The 16,934-nt window shown below is 33.7% G+C and overlaps 3 protein-coding genes across 4 annotated transcripts; all 3 read right to left on the reverse strand.

Moving 5' to 3' along the window:
• Nucleotides 1–3,451: 3,451 nt before the first annotated feature.
• LOC131605289 (uncharacterized) lies at nt 3,452–4,231 on the reverse strand. The gene has a single exon (XM_058877663.1). The coding sequence runs from the start codon at nt 4,229–4,231 to the stop codon at nt 3,452–3,454; it is 780 nt and encodes a 259-aa protein (XP_058733646.1).
• A 2,950-nt stretch (nt 4,232–7,181) lies between these two features.
• Nucleotides 7,182–14,254, reverse strand: LOC131602249 (uncharacterized). 2 transcript variants are annotated; one of them, XM_058874317.1, is made up of 7 exons: nt 14,075–14,254; nt 11,947–12,045; nt 8,631–11,828; nt 8,305–8,547; nt 8,036–8,194; nt 7,757–7,912; nt 7,182–7,660 (listed from the first exon to the last, which is right to left on the reverse strand). In XM_058874317.1, the coding sequence occupies exons 2-7, from the start codon at nt 12,025–12,027 to the stop codon at nt 7,418–7,420; spliced, it is 4,080 nt and encodes a 1,359-aa protein (XP_058730300.1). In that variant the 5' UTR covers nt 12,028–12,045; nt 14,075–14,254; the 3' UTR covers nt 7,182–7,417. The 2 variants fall into 2 exon arrangements, with proteins under 2 accessions (XP_058730300.1, XP_058730299.1); XM_058874316.1 differs by having other exon boundaries at nt 11,947–12,042; nt 14,075–14,253.
• Nucleotides 14,255–16,277: 2,023 nt separating this feature from the next.
• LOC131605290 (uncharacterized) lies at nt 16,278–16,601 on the reverse strand. The gene has a single exon (XM_058877664.1). The coding sequence runs from the start codon at nt 16,599–16,601 to the stop codon at nt 16,278–16,280; it is 324 nt and encodes a 107-aa protein (XP_058733647.1).
• Between the last annotated feature and the right edge of the window lie 333 nt (nt 16,602–16,934).

The following is a 16,934-nucleotide window of genomic DNA, read 5'->3' on the forward strand; positions in this document are numbered from 1 at the left end:
GCGCGGCGCGAACTGAAGGTTACTTAGCAAATTCTTTAGTTTCATGAGATAAAACTGTTTCGATCGTAACTTTTGAACCATAACTCTGTTTTAATCACCGTTCGAAGTGATAGGAAGCTAGAAGCGTGTACTTTCTAGTAGTGTAGGTTTTGGGAACAAAGGGAGAATTATTTAATCGAGAGTCGGGAATTTCTTGAGTACTTGGGTTGGTTTTCGTTCGAATTCTTGAGAACGTTATGCTTTTGGTTTGATGCTTGTGTACTCTATAATTGTTACTGAGTTCTATTGCAGGTGGATTAGTATACCTTGTTATAAATGTTTATATCAAGAGGGTTGAATAACTTCATTGTTATGTGAATAAAGGATAAGTGAGGAAAATTAGGAATTGTTAGGTTATGTAGCTTAACAAAGAAAACCTAGGATGAGACATTATATGGAACATACGTGTTTGGAATCTTATGAGGAAAGGCTAACAGGCCTAGTGATTTGCGTGAGCGGTCACCAAAGTATGAAAGGCTAACAGGCCTAGTGGTTTGCGGAAGCGATCACCATTGTTGATGTATTAATCGGAACCGTAGTATTTTCTTTATTTCTTTATTTTTCCTTTGAATGCTAACAGGCATTCACCGTGCAGAAAGGCACAATAATCTTGGCAGGTTTGATTCCCGCTTTTGTGTACGAATGGAACCTACGGGTAGAGACTTGTGATGGTGTACGGGCCATGTGAAGTGACGATTCATGGGGAAAGGCTCATGAGTCCGAATCCATGTCGTATGTCAAGATTTTTCCAAAGGATTCATGACTCGTGCCACCTCCTAGACGTAGAAGGGGACGGGAATATGGGGATGCCTTGGTATTGGTTTCCGATTAATAATCTGGTGTTGAGTTGTTGAACTCTAAGTATGATTCCATATAATGTTAGTATGAGAGCTCAAGGTCTAGTTCCTTTTATGACTTGAGACTTATAGGTTAGAACCTTGTAAAGCCGAGAGGATCCATAGGATAGGGAACTCACTGAGATTTTATATCTCACCCCACTATATATTGATTTCAGGTACTACAGGTTCCGCGAAGGGTAAGGAGAAAGCAATTGATCCCTTATTCCTTATGTTCTTTTGGTATGGCGAAGCTTCCGTTGTGGATTACATTTTGTGATCATTGTTGATCTAGTTCTTAGTATTTTATTTTGAACATCTTATATGTATTATGCCATTGTGTAGAAATTTTGTATTAGGGCATTAATATGTATAATGTGTTGACTAGGAACTTATTGGTATTTCAGTACCAAATACTTGGATTCATGTATATTTATATGATTTGATGCATGTAATTATATATGGGTGTTACAGAAGGGTAGAGAGCGATCATCACCCCATCTAGGTTTTATGCCAATCTTCACTATATGTTTGTGTGTTCTTGAGAGGAATTGGTATAGAATTTTTTGTTATTGTTATGATTAATATGAATTTCATGTATTGTTTTATACTGAAAGTGATGTCTGGATATGATAATATAGATTGGGATATGTTGTTGCCATTGATGTGTTGTTGATCCTATGGTCATAAACTTAAATTCATGACAAATTAAAGGTTTAGGTGTACCATCAGTGATTAGTTGGTGTAATAAGCATGTTATGATATATATATATATATATATATATATATATATATATATATATATATATATATATATATATATATATATATATATATATATATATATATATATATATATATATATATATATATATAATGCTTTCAGTGCGACTTTGGTGGTTAGAGGCTGAAATTGGAGCTTTGATAGGGCTCCAATGGTGGAATTTCATTTTTCCGTTTTGAGCGTTTTCGCCAGGCGATGACAGGGTCTCTCCCAGTGAGCCTTCGCCTGGAGAAGGAAGATCTCGCCCAGCGAGATGTGCGTTTCTAGGGTTTTTTCTGGTTTTGGGGTCTGTCTTGGCAAGCAGTGGTTTTTCCTAGCAAGAGCTTGCTCAACGAGCCAATGGCCACCTGGCGAGGATGACAGCGTAGAGTTGGTTATTTCTATTCGATTCGTTGATAGCGTTCTATTTTTGATGAATATTTAGTTCTGTTAGGTACCGACCACCATTGTTTGGTACCACTGTTGTTGATTGATGAATTATTATAATGATGAAATAATAATTGAGTTGATTTTGTAATTATGTGTTCTGCATGAAATTATAAATGTCGTGCTGAGGTATGTAGTCCGAAGTGGGAACTGTTGTGAGTGCCTTATGTCATGTTGTATATGATTAGAAATGGGACCATAAGTGTTCTGCATTGTCTGTATTTCATACATCATACATGTCATTGTTGAAAGAGGCGAGCCACGGGTTCAAAAGTAGGGACTCGTGATAAGTACGGGGTTCAAAAGTAGGGATCCAAGGTACATAAGTGGGGACCCGATTTGAAGGAGGAACCATTGTTGAGTGGACGAGATCAGAAACAAACCTCTGATGTCCAAATTGGTACCACATACATTGGATCGAGTTGTGAGTCACATTGTATACATAAAGGCTAGTGAGTTGATTGTTATGTTGTTGTGTAAGTTGAATGTGTGTTGTTGATTGTGTGATCCAAGCTACCCTTGCATTCTTTTACACCATTAATATATTTTAGCGTATCCTCACACATTTGTTGTTTGTTTTGTGTTATTTTCTACAATATTGTACAGATACTCAGGAGGAGTAGGTACTGTTGTGAGTTGGAAGAGGATTATGAAGCTCTTTGTTTCCTTTATTATTTTACCATCATTTTAGTTGGAACTATGGCTCTGATTTGTAACATTGGGTAACAAATCGTTTAATTTTATTTGAATTAATGTTTGGATTATGTTATTTGAATTAAGCATTTCAGAGTGAAGATATAAATTGAAGTATAGGTTATTTATTAAGTTCTGCTGCGACTTTTTGAAATTATTTGGAAAGATTATGCATGTTTTATTTGAGTAACATCCTAAAATGAGTGTTTAATTCTTTTAAATTAAGAGTCGGGGTTTAAGGTGTTACACCTTCTTCCTTCCTTTATTTGTATTTAATGTTTGTGACCAAAAAGGTTTGGACAAAACCTTTGAGACAATCTATAATAATGTTTTGCTTTTGATATGTTATTGCTATTATTTAGTTCATATTTATCTATGACCAAGTATACTGTCGTGTTTATGAGTTGATGCATATATAAGACGGGGTTGATTTGAATGAACAATATTTACGCCATAATGCGAAAATATATGAAATTGCATAATTTGTAAACTGGTTTGCCTTGTTGAATAATGAAAGTATGGTGGCACCATAAGGCAAAAATGTGAAATTGTGATAAAATGTTATATTATTGGTTTTTTTTTTTTTTTTTGATAAGCAAGATTAATTATATTTATAGATGAGATGAGTACTAGGGGTACTCACAACCCAAACAATACATAAGCAGGATCACAATTAACAATTCTTATGAGCCTCCAAAGGAGCCTTTAACCAAAAATAAAAGGACAGCACTCCGCCTTTTTTCGCACCGATAGAATGCCAAATCCAAGAAACTAGTTTAATACTAACAATAACGTCATCTAAAACAAGGCTAGTGTTGTTGAAGATGAAGTTGTTTCTTGTGTTCCATAACATCCACACCGTAGCAAGCCAAATGATGCACAAATTCTTCTTTCTGGTTTTGCCATACACTGCCTGGGTACACTGCAGAATATGTTCAGCCCCTGCCACATTCCCAACTAATTTCACCTCCATCCATATAAGAATATTCTCCCACACCTTTTTGGAGAAATCACAAAAGAAGAACAAATGTTCTAAATTTTCCAGCACAGAGACACACAACACACACACTTTATCTTCATCTCTATGAATAATATTTCTTTTGCTCAATTGGTCTTTTGATGGAAGCCTATTTAACATCAACCTCCAACCAAAAATCTTTATTTTTGATGGAACACCCGAGCGCCAGAAGAGATTAATTGCAGATAAATTATTTGGTTCTACCCCCACATCTAAAAGACGTTCTCTAAACAACGGAGTGCAACTTTTCACCGAAAACGTACCGTCAGAATTGGGCCACCATTTGATCACATCTTCAACGCCGTCGACAGGACCAAGACCACCTAAAAGCTCCAGCAACTCAAAAGCCTCTTGCATCGCTTCTGGACAATCCAGCAACGCCGACGCTGCTACATGGAAATCCCACAGCCAGGAAACACCGTCGCGACCACCCATTTCGTTGACAGTTCCCAACGGTTTGATGGACAGGCTGAAAAGAATTGGAAAAAGCCTTTTGAGTGGTGAACCACCGAACCACCTTCCATACCATAATAAAATTTGTTGTGCATTCTGGGACTATTGGGGGAGGTTGGAACTCAAATAGACGAGTTTCAAATTTTTTCATTAGGGGGAAAATGCATAAAATCGCAGATGGACATAGAAGGGGATTGACCGTCTTGTTTCATGTGTAACTTGAGTTTTGTAAGTACGTTTGAGGTGTCATCAGATGTGTTTGAAAGCTAACGCAATAATATTTCTTTTTAAGTGGGAAAATTGGTTCTACGAGCACTAAAATAGTAGCAATTCTCTGGTTTTTATATCAGAGGTGTAGTCAATTTGAATTATGTGTTGGTCATCTTGTTTTATGCGTAACTTGAGTTTCTTAAGTCAGTTTGAGGTGAACTCAATTGCGTTAGAAAGAGGATTCAACGATCTCTTAAACTAGAGAGTTTCATAATCTTATCATAAGTCTATAATTTTTTGTTCTATTTTGATGTCAGGCATTTTTTTTAGAGTTTATGCATGAATTAGTGTGATAGAGCTGAACGCAAACGAATAGAACTAGAGTTAGAATATTTCGATCGAGATGCAATCAATGGTATTTTAAAGAGGGTTTAAAGAGACTTTAAACTGGAGAGTTTCATAATTTTATCATAAACCTATATTCTTTGGTGCTATTTTATCAAATTTTAGATTTAAGTCCAGAGTTTAATTTGAGTTAGTTGATATGTTTTAGAGCCGATTTAAATTAAGAGAGTTGAGTTTGATATGTTTAGAGTTGGAATTGAAGGTATTTGTTATTTTAAAATTGAATTATAGTTATGCATAGCTAAAGGAGTTTATCTTTGAGTTATTTGATATAATAGAGTTATATTTGATAATCAAATGAGTTGAAAATGAGTTACGTTGATGTGTTTGGAGTGTTAGGTGAATCAATAATATTGAAAGTGAGTAACTCTAACATGTTTAGAGTTGTGTTGATATGGTTATGAGTAATTGTTTTATTACCATGTTGATAGGCTGACATGAGTAATCATATATTTTTATTCTATTAATGAATATTTTTGAATATTTATATGATTGTTTGACTTGTAATTATATAATATGTTGAGTTGAGCAATTCAGAGAGGAATTACAGAGCTGACATTGCACTGACAAAATTGTAGGTTCATAGAGGAAGCATGTTGAGTATGAGATACGAGTATTATTTGTTGTTGAGTATGAGATCAGATGTTTATTATTGTTTGAATTTGAGTTTTGAATTTTAGTTCTATGATTCATGCATTCATGTATATCGGAGATAGGTAAACGGGGTCGTGGTTGAGAGAGGAACCAATGACAATCTCATTTTCAGAAAGGAACTCGGTTCATAGAGGAACCGGAGACAAGGATAATTCAGTAACATAACTCTAACATTTAAAAACTTGGTACCACATACATCTTGGAGGAGGAGTATATTACATTATACATTTGCATTGAATTGATTATTGTTGTTATGAATAATTCATGTGTTGGTGAATGTTATGTATGATACTATCCCAAATGTTTATTACACTGTTAACATTGCAAACGTATTTCTCAACCCCCCCCCCCCTTTTATTTGCGTATGTGTCTTGTTGTAGCAATGTACAAATACCGAAGTAGAGGAGCATTAGTTGTTGTTGTGTGGAAGGATTGACGTAGATGTCTACTTCGTTTTTATAGATCGTTTTGAGTCTACTTAGTGTTTTTGGATTTTGCTATGATAATGTAACATCGTGTGTTGATGTTTTCTTAAGAGTTTGTATAATATATTTCCTTATGTTGAAACTAAGTTGTTTTATGAATGTCATATTTATGTTGAATTGGTGATTTTTAAATTCCGCTGCTTAATTTTAACTTGAAAAGGATGTTTTTTTTTAGGAATGTCTATGTTGATTTTAAAATAAATAATTTGCATGATTTTTTAAATATGTGCTTCGGAATTTGAGGGTGTTATATGTTAGAAAACTGGTGCACCTTCCGTCATCCGAAGTGTAAATAACCACTTAAAAAAAGAACTTTATTTGAGGAAGACACATTTTTGTACATTCTAGAAAGGAATTTGGATCATCTTCTTCAATTTCTTCTCTCCAATTATCTCTTTCATACTTTTATTTCTATCTCTCTAATTTTTTTCTCTCTCTTCTTCTTTTTATCAATTTTTTAATTCAATTAATTCTATTACACACACTTGCTTTAGGTGAAGGAGAAAGAATGATGGAAGGAGAGGATCTGCAGTCTTCTAAAAAAAGCCTTCATAAGAATAATGGTGGTCTTTTCCTCAATGTTAAAAGAAACATTCTGAGATAATAACAATCGGATAATAAGTGCTTGTCTATCGAGAAAGTTTCAATCACTTTTCTTCATCAAATCTGTTTCTTTTTTGTGAGGTTGATATAACTTTTTCAAATGCAAATGATCTTCTATCTACAACTTCCAAAAGCCAAAGTTAGCACCATAAAATTTTTCAATTTTCACATTTCCTTCGTCTATGGCCATCACTTTCATTCTAAATTGACTTCCTCTCCTTCAAAACTATCACTAGAAAAACTCTCATAACTTCTAAACATATTCGTCTCAACAAAACTCCAATCTACTTGATCATCAATCCGCCTTAAACTCATTAAGCATCGAGTCCATAACTCACACCACTCAAAATCGATTTCAACTCAATCACATTTTCGCTTGCATCACACTTCCTAATAAAAACCATGGCTAGAAAATAATATAGATAGATGTTAGTAGTTTGTAACATGGACAGGTATAGGTTTTTACTATAATTCAATTGATGTTGTCTGTGTTTTGATGTTAAAATACCACAATTTGAATAAATAATAACAGTTTTTATTCTTTACACCATAGATCACCAGTTTGAGAAGAAAAATGAACTCCAAAACCAAAACAGCCTTCATTCAAATTGTATAATCCCAAACTAAAAACAAAACATTACTCAACTCCCATTTCTTTTGCACAAAGGCAAGGGAAAGACGCAAAAAAAAAAACAAGTTCCCTAACCAACTCAAGACTCAAGTTTGAAACCATGTAAAGCTTTCAAACTGACAGAAAAACCATCAAGTATAAATAGAAAGAAAGAAAAAACCAAAAGACATATTGGCAATATTAATAACGTTTTCCAAGAATTATGCCGAAGATAATCGACACAATAGCAGTTCCAAGGATGAACTTCAAATTCATGAAAGGCGAGTCCTGGCCGGTTTGAGTTTGAGGCTCGGCCGAAGAAGTTGATGCCTGAGCAGTTGTTGCTTCTGACTTTTTCTTGCTCTTCCTTTTCGTTGGAGTCGAGATGTTAAAGTCTCGGGATTTCACTTCCAACTCGTCCTTTTTACCAACACTCTCCTCACCCTGGAACATCATTAAGAAATGGAAACATTAAATTTGGCTAACAGGTTATAACATGACATGAGTTCGATGGTTCCTACGATAACAAGTGTAAATTACCTTGAGTGAGATTTTCTCGCTATCCTGTTGCGATTTCTCCTCAAAATCTAGTACTTGTTTTTGTAGAAGAGAGATTTCATTTTTCTTAGTTTCATGTTCTTCTAGAGATTTCTTCAAGGCTGCCTCTAGTTCCAACTTCTGAGATTCTGCTCCTTTCTGCATTAGAAAAATAAAGGAAAGTATAGAAAATCGGTATGAGAAAAATCACAAATATAGATTATATGTTTATCTCAATCTCAGCATGCAAGAACATCATTGGTAATGAGCTCGTGCGCGCACCTGATTAGCTATAGCAGCCTGTGCAAGTTGCAACTCTTTCTCAAGTTCTACCACCTTTCCATTCAGAACATTTATTTCATTGATTTTTTGTTCATAATCTGTAAATTTTGAACTCAAATCAGCTTCTCTTTGAGAGGCAGCAGCTTGAACACTTCCAACCTGCGCAAAACATCAGATTAATCAGCAAAGCTCTTACAATAAGATTTGGAAGTTACTTTTGCTTCTGAACTTTCACTTGTTTCACAAGATATAGGCATTTTTTTAAGTACCTCTTCATGTAGTCTAGATTCAGCTTTCACGAGTTGCGCTTCAATTTCCTGGAGCCGACTTTGCAATACAGATTTCTCAGCAATCTCAACTTTGAGTGTTTCAACCTCAGATCTCAAAGAGTCTTCATTTTTCTGATGCTCCTTCAACTTTTCTTCAAGGTCAAGTATCATAGACTCAAGTTGCTTCTTTAAACTCTGATTAGTCTCATTGAGCAAGTTCTTCTCGTCTATTGCCGAAGATATCTGCGAGTTGATAACATTTCATTGAGGTCAATACTCTAAATATATCACACAAATAGCAAGAGACAATGAAAATAGCAAGATACCTGTGACTTTAATGTCTGTACTTCCTCACTGAGCTTTGTCACCAAGTCTTCCGCGGCGTTCTTCAATGAGAGTGTCTCGTTAAATATCTTATCCTTCTCGGCAACTTCTGCAGTGAGCTTTGACTGTAAATCAGTTAATTTGGATTCATAGACAGCGATTTCCTGAACAAGTTTTGAATTTTCCTCCTTTACTCCAGCAGATTCTTTTTCATGGTGGAGTGACTTGTTTTGTAGCTCCTCAAGAACTGTTTCAAGATGCTTTAATTTTACGAGATTCTCCTCAAGCTCAGCTTTACGAGTTTCAGACGTTGCAGCAGCTTCCCGTGCCTGTTCTTCGTATAACTTTATCTGTCCTTCTAGAGTATTCAGCTTCTCGTTCAATTCTTTGGTTTCTGATTCCTTCTCAGTGTGCTTCTGCAAAGCTTCTTGTAACTGGGATTCTAATTCAAGAATGCGAGCTTCATTGGTAGAATGAATTGCGGAAGATTTTGATTGTACATCATTCAGTTCAGCTACTAAGCTCTTATGCGAAACAAGCTCTTGAGCAGTGACTTCTTTCTCTGATAGAACACTATTCAGTGACTCTTGAAGTTCATCGATCTTTGATTTCAGTTGAGTGTTTGTTCCAACCAGTAATTCATTCTCAGAAAACGACTGTGAAGTCTTGTTCTCAGCTTCAATAATTTTCGTTTTCAAATCTTCGTTTTCGCTTTGTAAAGAAGCGAGTTTGCTCAAACTCTCTTCAAATTCACTCTTCAAAGATGCAGACTCTTCACCTGCTCCCGCGATATTCTCCTCCAGAATCTTGATTTTCTCAAGAAGAGATTGAACCTCAGAATCTTTGCTGTTGAATTTTTCAATAGCTTCTTGGAGCTTCTGTTCGGAATCTCTTGTAACAGATTCATGTAACGATTCGAGTTCTAAGTTTCTAGCAGTAGTATGCTCTATATCTCTTCCCTTTACAACAAGATGTTCTTCAGTAGCATTAAGTTTTTCTCTTATCTCGCTCTCTCTCAGTTCAGCAGCCTTGAGATCATTTTCAGTGTTTTGCAACTTAACTTGTGTGAGATTTAAATCATCCCTCACAATTTCCAATAGGTTTTCTGCCTCGGAGAACTTCTCGCTCAAACTGTTTAAAGAATCTTCTAACTTTTTCTTTTCATCCGTCGCAGCATTTAAAGAATCTTTCAACTCTTTTTCCCTTTCATTCGCTTCTTGCAGTGAACTTTCAAGGGTTGAGGTTCGTGCTTGAAACACTTCGAGTTCTGATGTAAGATAAGACACATTTTCAAGATGTTTATTGGAGTTTTCTTCTGAATCATTATATTTCTTTTCTAATGCGCTTGTTTGTTGTTCGAGTTCTTGAATTCTGTATTTCTCGGTTTCAAGTAGCAACTCCAACTCACTCACTCTCTTTTCAGCACTTTCCGATTTTGAATGAGAGCTCTGAATTAAATCTTCTAGTTCTAGGCTGCGTTGATTGTATGAGGTGGCTCGATCTTCATGCTCAGAACATTTGTCAGTGAGTTTCTTCAGCTCCTCCTCCAATTGCGATTTCTGCTTGATTGATTGATTTAAATCTGATTCAAGTTGACTTACCTTATCCGTGTGCTCCTGAAGTAGGCCATTAAGAAGATTCTTCGCTTCCTCGGCCTCTTTCAATTTAGCATCGAGGTGAGAAATTTTCTCGGAATATTCAATCACGTCTCTCTCAGCTTCGCTGGCTTTCGATTGCACTGAATTCAATTGTTGCTCAAGCTCAACATTCTTCTGCTCTACTGTTATGAAGCGTGTTTCGAGCTCTCGTAGCTGAGATTTTGCCTCTTCTGCAGCTGCATTTGTAGCTTCAACATGTCCCTCGAGCTCAATACTCCTTTGAGTCGCAGTAGCTGCGACAGATCCAGCTTCATTATGAAGATCTTCCAAGGACTTCACCTTCAGCTCCAGCTCTGAGTTGTTCGAAAGCGCCTGAGATAAAAGAGAATCTGTTTTACTAAAGTTTTCCTCCGAAAGCTTCAGTTTCTCCTCTAAATCAGCAGACAACTCCTTAAAGTGTTTCGCATTAACGGTTAGATCTTCAAAAGTTTCCTCGAGTCTCTTTTTCTCTGCATTGAGCTTAGTCAGTTCCTCTTGTACCGATAGAAACTGTGCTTCCTGGCTCTTGAATGAAACTTGAATTGATTCTCTGGATGTTTCTTCCTCCTGCAGCTTGAGCCTTGCGCTTTCCAACTCGGAATCTTTTTCTTTTAGCTCTTCCTTCGTAGAAACAAATAGGTTTTGCAGTGCTGACAAGTCTTCTTTTATCTGTGTTTCCGAAGTCTTTATCAGGTTTAATTCCTTCGTCAACTCGTCTACTAGCGAGTCTCTTGACGACAGTCTTTGCTCAACTTCTGATACCTGTGTTTTGGAGAGTGCCAATTCGTCTTGGATGGTAGAGAGTTCAGCTGCAGTTGTTTTAAGTGCTTCTTCAACCTTTTCCTTTTCAGCGACCTTATCATTAACTCCCTTCAATTCTTCCTTCAGCGAAGCAATCTCATTTTCCAAGCCTTTCGCACTCGATTTCGCTTCTTCAAGTAGTCTCTCAAATTCGATCACCTTGTTTCCCTCAGATTCAGCCTGCGAAATGCTTTGCTTATGCAGCTCCTCGAATTTCTGCGCCTCATCCTTAGAAACTCGCAGCTCATGCTCCAACTCCTGCGTCTTCTTTCGGGAGCTCTCAAGCTTGACGTTCAGATCATCAAACGCTTCCTTCACTTCAAGAATCTCTTTCTGCTTAACTTCTTGACTTCGCAGAGCCTCTTCATGAGTGCTGGCCTGCAGATTGTACTTGTTCTCGGCTTCAACAATCTGCTCTTGCAATTTCTTGTGACTTACTTCAAGCTCTTCGGTTTTCTTTCCGCTTTCTTTCAGTTTCTCTTTTGTTTCCGAGACCTCTCCCTTCAGCGCAGCGTTTTCATGTTCAGATGTCTTCAAAGATTCAGCGAGTGTTTTCACTTCAACCTCGAGTTCCCGAACCTTCTCTTGCGCTTCAAGAAACTCTCTGCTAGGAGGTTCTGAGCTTCTTTCAGTTTTGTTGGACGTTTCGTCAGCCACATTCTCTTCCTTCTCGACTTTAATGAACTCTCCATCCGAGGCATTATCTTCCTCGTCTTTCTTTCCTTCGGCTATTTCCTTGGCCGGCAAGTCTCCATTGGTTTTCTGCAATAAATCATAAAACAATTATCATACATACTAGTTTGCACTAAAACTAACACAATTAAAATATATTGTATAGAGTAAGCAACTTGTGAAATAATGAATGCAAAGAAAACAATACCTTAATGTCAAAATCTTTGTGATCCACTTCAACAACCTTTGTCACTGGAACTTCCGAAATGACTTTTGTCTCTTCTTCCATGTTTCCTTAGATTGCCTGCTATAGAAGAAAAGAAGAAAATATGATGAATGAAGATGAAAGAATATTTGTATTATGAAAAAAAATTATTTTTTAGATTAGTTGAATAATCAATGAATTTGAACCAAACCAGAAACATTGTTTATTTAATAATTAAAAATAATAATTATAATTGAGATCTGAGAGAATATAATAAAATAAAATAGATAATATATAAAGTTAAATAATGAATTATGTCCACTAAACCAATTCAGTTGATAATTGTGCTTAAAGTGGTGGCCACGTGTTGGTACAGTCACAAGGGACTGTGTGAAATTCCCAGATAATAATTCTAATAATAAGAATAATAATAACAATAATAATAATAAAAAATTTGTGATTATAATAATTAAAAATCAAATGGCATAGATCATGTCTCATAAGAAAAACAAAAATTCTAGAAAACAACCAACCAAACCCTCGTGCATCTACTGCTTAAAAACGTGCAGCATCATAATTTTGAAACAACGTGGAAACAGAAATGATAACAAATGTCATACATGACTATATAAAATATATGAAAATTTTAACACATACAAAAAATATATTAATTAATAACTTACGATTACAAAAAATTATAAATCACTCACTGGTGTTTTATTATGATGATGACAAAGATATCACATGCTAGAAGCACATACGTGGGTCCCACAATGCTGTTTTACAGCTTGATCACTCACATAAGACATTTATCTATGATCTATGCATGCCATGTCTTTGGTCCCAAATAAAACTTTGTTTTTTTTTTCTTTTCCTATTTTCTCCTAAAATCATTTCTACCTTTTTTGACCATAAAAAACAAAGAGAATAATCCACCGTTCAATTTTCCTTTTTGAAAAAGATTAGATTGAATCTTGAACGTTGGTTAAGACTAAGACATCATGGGACCCAAAAATCAACCATTCAAAGAATAAAAATGAATTTAACCGGAATTTGCAAGAATCAACTTTAATTCCTGTGGGCCCACTTTTCATAGTAAGCTAACCTCCTACACCTCTCTCCACCAAACCAAATTTTGATTTTCTTAATTAATTTACTCTAAAAAGTATTTTAGTTGAATAATTTTTTTAAAACGCGTTAATTGCAAACTTTTCATTAATTAATTGAAAATCATATGCGCTCTTCACGTTGTTAGCACTTTTATGATGACAAAACAAACTAGTTATTTTCATTTATATTGTGACAAATATATTTTTAAATTTACATTTTTAAAAAAAAAGGAATCTCACCTCATCTTTTATTTTCCAAAAAGACAACTCTAGTACCAAAAGTGAAGGACATATTCGTATTTTACGAAAAGTATAAGGGTAGTTGTGAACTTTAAGGAATCAAAAATTGCCAACAACATCGTTGCTGGCGGAATTAAGATTCCACATAAAGACACAGTGGCAGTGAGAGAAAACTGTTGTTTCTTCTTTTAAGCTTCTTTTTTTTTAGTACACTGTTTAAAAATATTCAGTAAAAAAACAGTATTAAAAGTATTGAGTCAAAAAATAAAGTACTACTATATAGTTTAATTTTAAAGTCTTTATTATGTATTATAGTAAAAAAAAAAAAACATATACTACTACCACCTAACTCCTAAAGTTAATAGTGAAAGAATCAATTAAATCAAAAGTTTTTTAATTTAATTTAATTCTATAGAAACGGCTGATTAAACTTTAATACAGAGATGGATCTGATAGACAAATCACAAAACCATAACTTGATCATATGAGGAACAAATTAAGATTGAACTTGATCCTATAATTGATCTATTGAAGATTAAACATGAAAGTATATAACCAAGAATCACACATGCATCATCAATATTCTGATCCATCAGAATAATAATCAAGTTTCTGAAGATCAAACATAGTATCAGTATCATAAGCAAATGAATAAATAAAAATTAAACAGGATTAAGCTGGTTGGTTAATTAAGCACGATAATCTAATTAACAAACGAATAACGATAAATAAATAAAAAAAAATGAAAAGAAAATAGAGATAGAGATAGATAGAATTCTTGCCTGAGAAAAAGTTGGTTTTTTGGTTGTGGTGGAGTGAGAGAGAAAAATGGAGGATTGGGAAAAAGTGTAGTGATGGTGGAATTTGGAAGATGAAGAAATTTAGAGAAAAGGGTATATAAGAGAGGAAATGAGAATTACTATTATTTTAATTTAGAGTTTATATTTTTTGTATAAAAAAACAAAGAAAAGATTAGTGTATATATATGTGTTGAAACATTGTTGGTGGGGTCCAGTAACAGCCAATCCGGCAATAAACATTCAGCAACGCCGCTACTTTAGATATAATATTTGCCACCGGTTTTTCATTTAACAAAATCTTTTTAAAAAAACATGATTTTCGCTTGTTTTATTTTAGTTTATTTTATATAAATTAAAGTGAAGTAAAAAATGTGAAAAATATGTTTTACTACCAAATACTGATGACTATTACTATTACTATAAATATATACAGTCAAATATATTGACCTATCATTGATGCTTATTAGATAGTATACTTATTTTAATTTTTATAATTTCTTTTGAAAAATTATTGATATAAAATCTAAAATGATAATATTATTAGAGTGAATACCTTTATTTAAGATCTCATACTTGTAAATGAAAATGTTATGAGATATTTATTATTTTGTGTTTGTATTAAAAAAAATCTTAAAAAAAGTATAGGTTAATGATTTGAACGGATACATATAATATTAATTAGTTAATATAATTAAAATAAGTTAATGATATTTTAAAAAGGTAATATTATTCTTATTGTAAGTGTGATACCCAATCTAAATTAAAATGTTAAAAAAATGTAAATATATTTAATTCAAAAATTTGACTAAATACATTTTGTTTTTGTTAAGATAGTATTTGTTTGTATTTTATCATCTAGAAAATTATGAAAGGGGGAGAGTATTTACCAAATCACGTGACATGATAACTCAAAACATAATCATTTATGCAAACATTCACATGGTAAGAATTTTAATTGTGTCATTGTACCAAGAAAAAAATGTAGATTGTGTTCCTTTCCAAAAGCAAAAACAAATAATACTAAAAAATCTTATATAAAGGTAAAATTAGATAGAAATACTCCTATTAATTAAGGAATTAGTAATAATATATTTTGAAAGTATATAGTATTAATTAAAAGATAATAATTTGATTTTCCTAGTAAGCATTTGTCCCACTAAAAATAGGAGCAAAGAAAAGTAATAGGTCGAAAGTGGAGGCCATAGTGAACCGACCAAACCGTCCTCTTGTTTTGTGACGACTAGTACTGTCTTTTCTCGAAACCAAACGAATGGCACACGCAATATGTCATGCCTCTTGCTATAGCCTATATCTACCCACCTCCCTAATCATCTTCTAACGCCGTTTAACACATTAACAAAATCATTTTTTTTTATCAACTTCTATAAATTACTCCATTTTTCTAATTTTAAAATTAAATTAAAATTGATTTTAGTTTAATTTAATTTAATTTAATAATCGAACCGAAGATTGAATCGATAAAACATTTAGTTTAAGGTTTAATTAATTAAACTTATAATTTAACCATTTATTAAATAAACTAATAATATAAAATTAAATTTTATTCATATCTCACACAATCAAATGTTCCCAAATTAATAAAATATATAGTTTAAAAATTTATTATTAACTTAATGCAATAATATCAATAGTTTAACACAACATAGTTATACACTTAATTTTAATTTTTATTTAAAAACAATTTAAGTAAATTACATAATCACAATAAAATAAGTTAAACTAATTAAAATTAAAATTAAAATAATAAAATATAATTATAAAAATAAAATTCAATTAATTAAAAATATTTAAATTAAATAAGATAGAATTATTATTATTTTTTGAATAAAGGTGAAATATTGAAAAAGAAAAGGTGATACACAAAAAGGAGAGGGGGGACTAGGCCAAGACCCTCTCAAGAGCTAATAAATCTGAAAAAGCTCATCCTCAACCTATTTTTTTACAAAATTACATTTAACAGCTAAAGCGATGGCATCAAAAAGAGTGAGAGATGAAGTTGTGCAATTGAAACTAGCAAAAAAGTCGGCACAAGAATTATCTTTCCGAAAGATATGAGTAATCACAAAAGACATGTTTTCTATAATATTTATATAATCTAACCACCTATTTCTAAGCGGCCAAGGAACCAAAGTATCCTTTTAAAGCTTGGACCACAATGAAAGAATCACTCAATACAAAGTTTCAACCATGCTCTATCTCTAGCTAACTCAATGGCTCTAAAAACCGCAGAGAATTCTGCATGTAAGGAATTAGGATCCGAAGTAGGCTCGGCGAAGATGCCGCCACAACCAATAGAATTGTTATCAAACGAACCGTCGCAATTACACTTAACCCAGTCTAGAACAGGGGGTTGCCAAAGGACTTCAATAATTTTGGGAGCGCAAAAGTAATTCAACAAAATCCGCAAAGATTTTAGAAGACATAAATCAACCATGGAGGAAGAAGCATGCAAAGAAGTATTGTTTCCAATCAAACGGACATGAGCCATAATGCTAGAAATAATAGGCTGAACCGGCAGAGGTTTATTGAGGAACTTAGCACCGTTTCGAATCTGCCAAATATATCAAAAGTAAACAATACAATATACTTAATTGAACAATAATAATAATAAATTAAGTTGAATGGCGACTGCAGCGGGGAAAATCTGAGATCAAAGCCATTGGATTGACTTTACTCATTATTTCAGTGAAAGTCGTGACCGCGCTTTATTATTTCCAAAGGAAATGGGAAAAGAGCAAAATAAACCCAAAAAAGAAGTTTTTGAAACAAAAACAACCAAAAGAGAGATCTTAGTTATGGGTGTTGATTATACAGGGGAAGG

Source organism: Vicia villosa, linkage group LG5, assembly GCF_029867415.1.
Source record: "Vicia villosa cultivar HV-30 ecotype Madison, WI linkage group LG5, Vvil1.0, whole genome shotgun sequence".
NCBI classification, from domain to species: domain Eukaryota; kingdom Viridiplantae; phylum Streptophyta; class Magnoliopsida; order Fabales; family Fabaceae; genus Vicia; species Vicia villosa.

Excerpts from the sequence above, each read along its gene's own strand:
- LOC131605290 (XM_058877664.1), bottom strand. The coding sequence starts at position 16,601 with ATGGCTCATGTCCGTTTGATTGGAAACAATACTTCTTTGCATGCTTCT.
- LOC131605289 (XM_058877663.1), bottom strand. The coding sequence starts at position 4,231 with ATGGGTGGTCGCGACGGTGTTTCCTGGCTGTGGGATTTCCATGTAGCA.
- LOC131602249 (XM_058874317.1), bottom strand. The coding sequence starts at position 12,027 with ATGGAAGAAGAGACAAAAGTCATTTCGGAAGTTCCAGTGACAAAGGTT. Across the intron at positions 11,829-11,946 it reads ACAAAGATTTTGACATTAAG|AAAACCAATGGAGACTTGCC; the intron begins GTATTGTTTTCT and ends GATTTATTGCAG. Across the intron at positions 8,548-8,630 it reads TACAGACATTAAAGTCACAG|ATATCTTCGGCAATAGACGA; the intron begins GTATCTTGCTAT and ends ATCAACTCGCAG.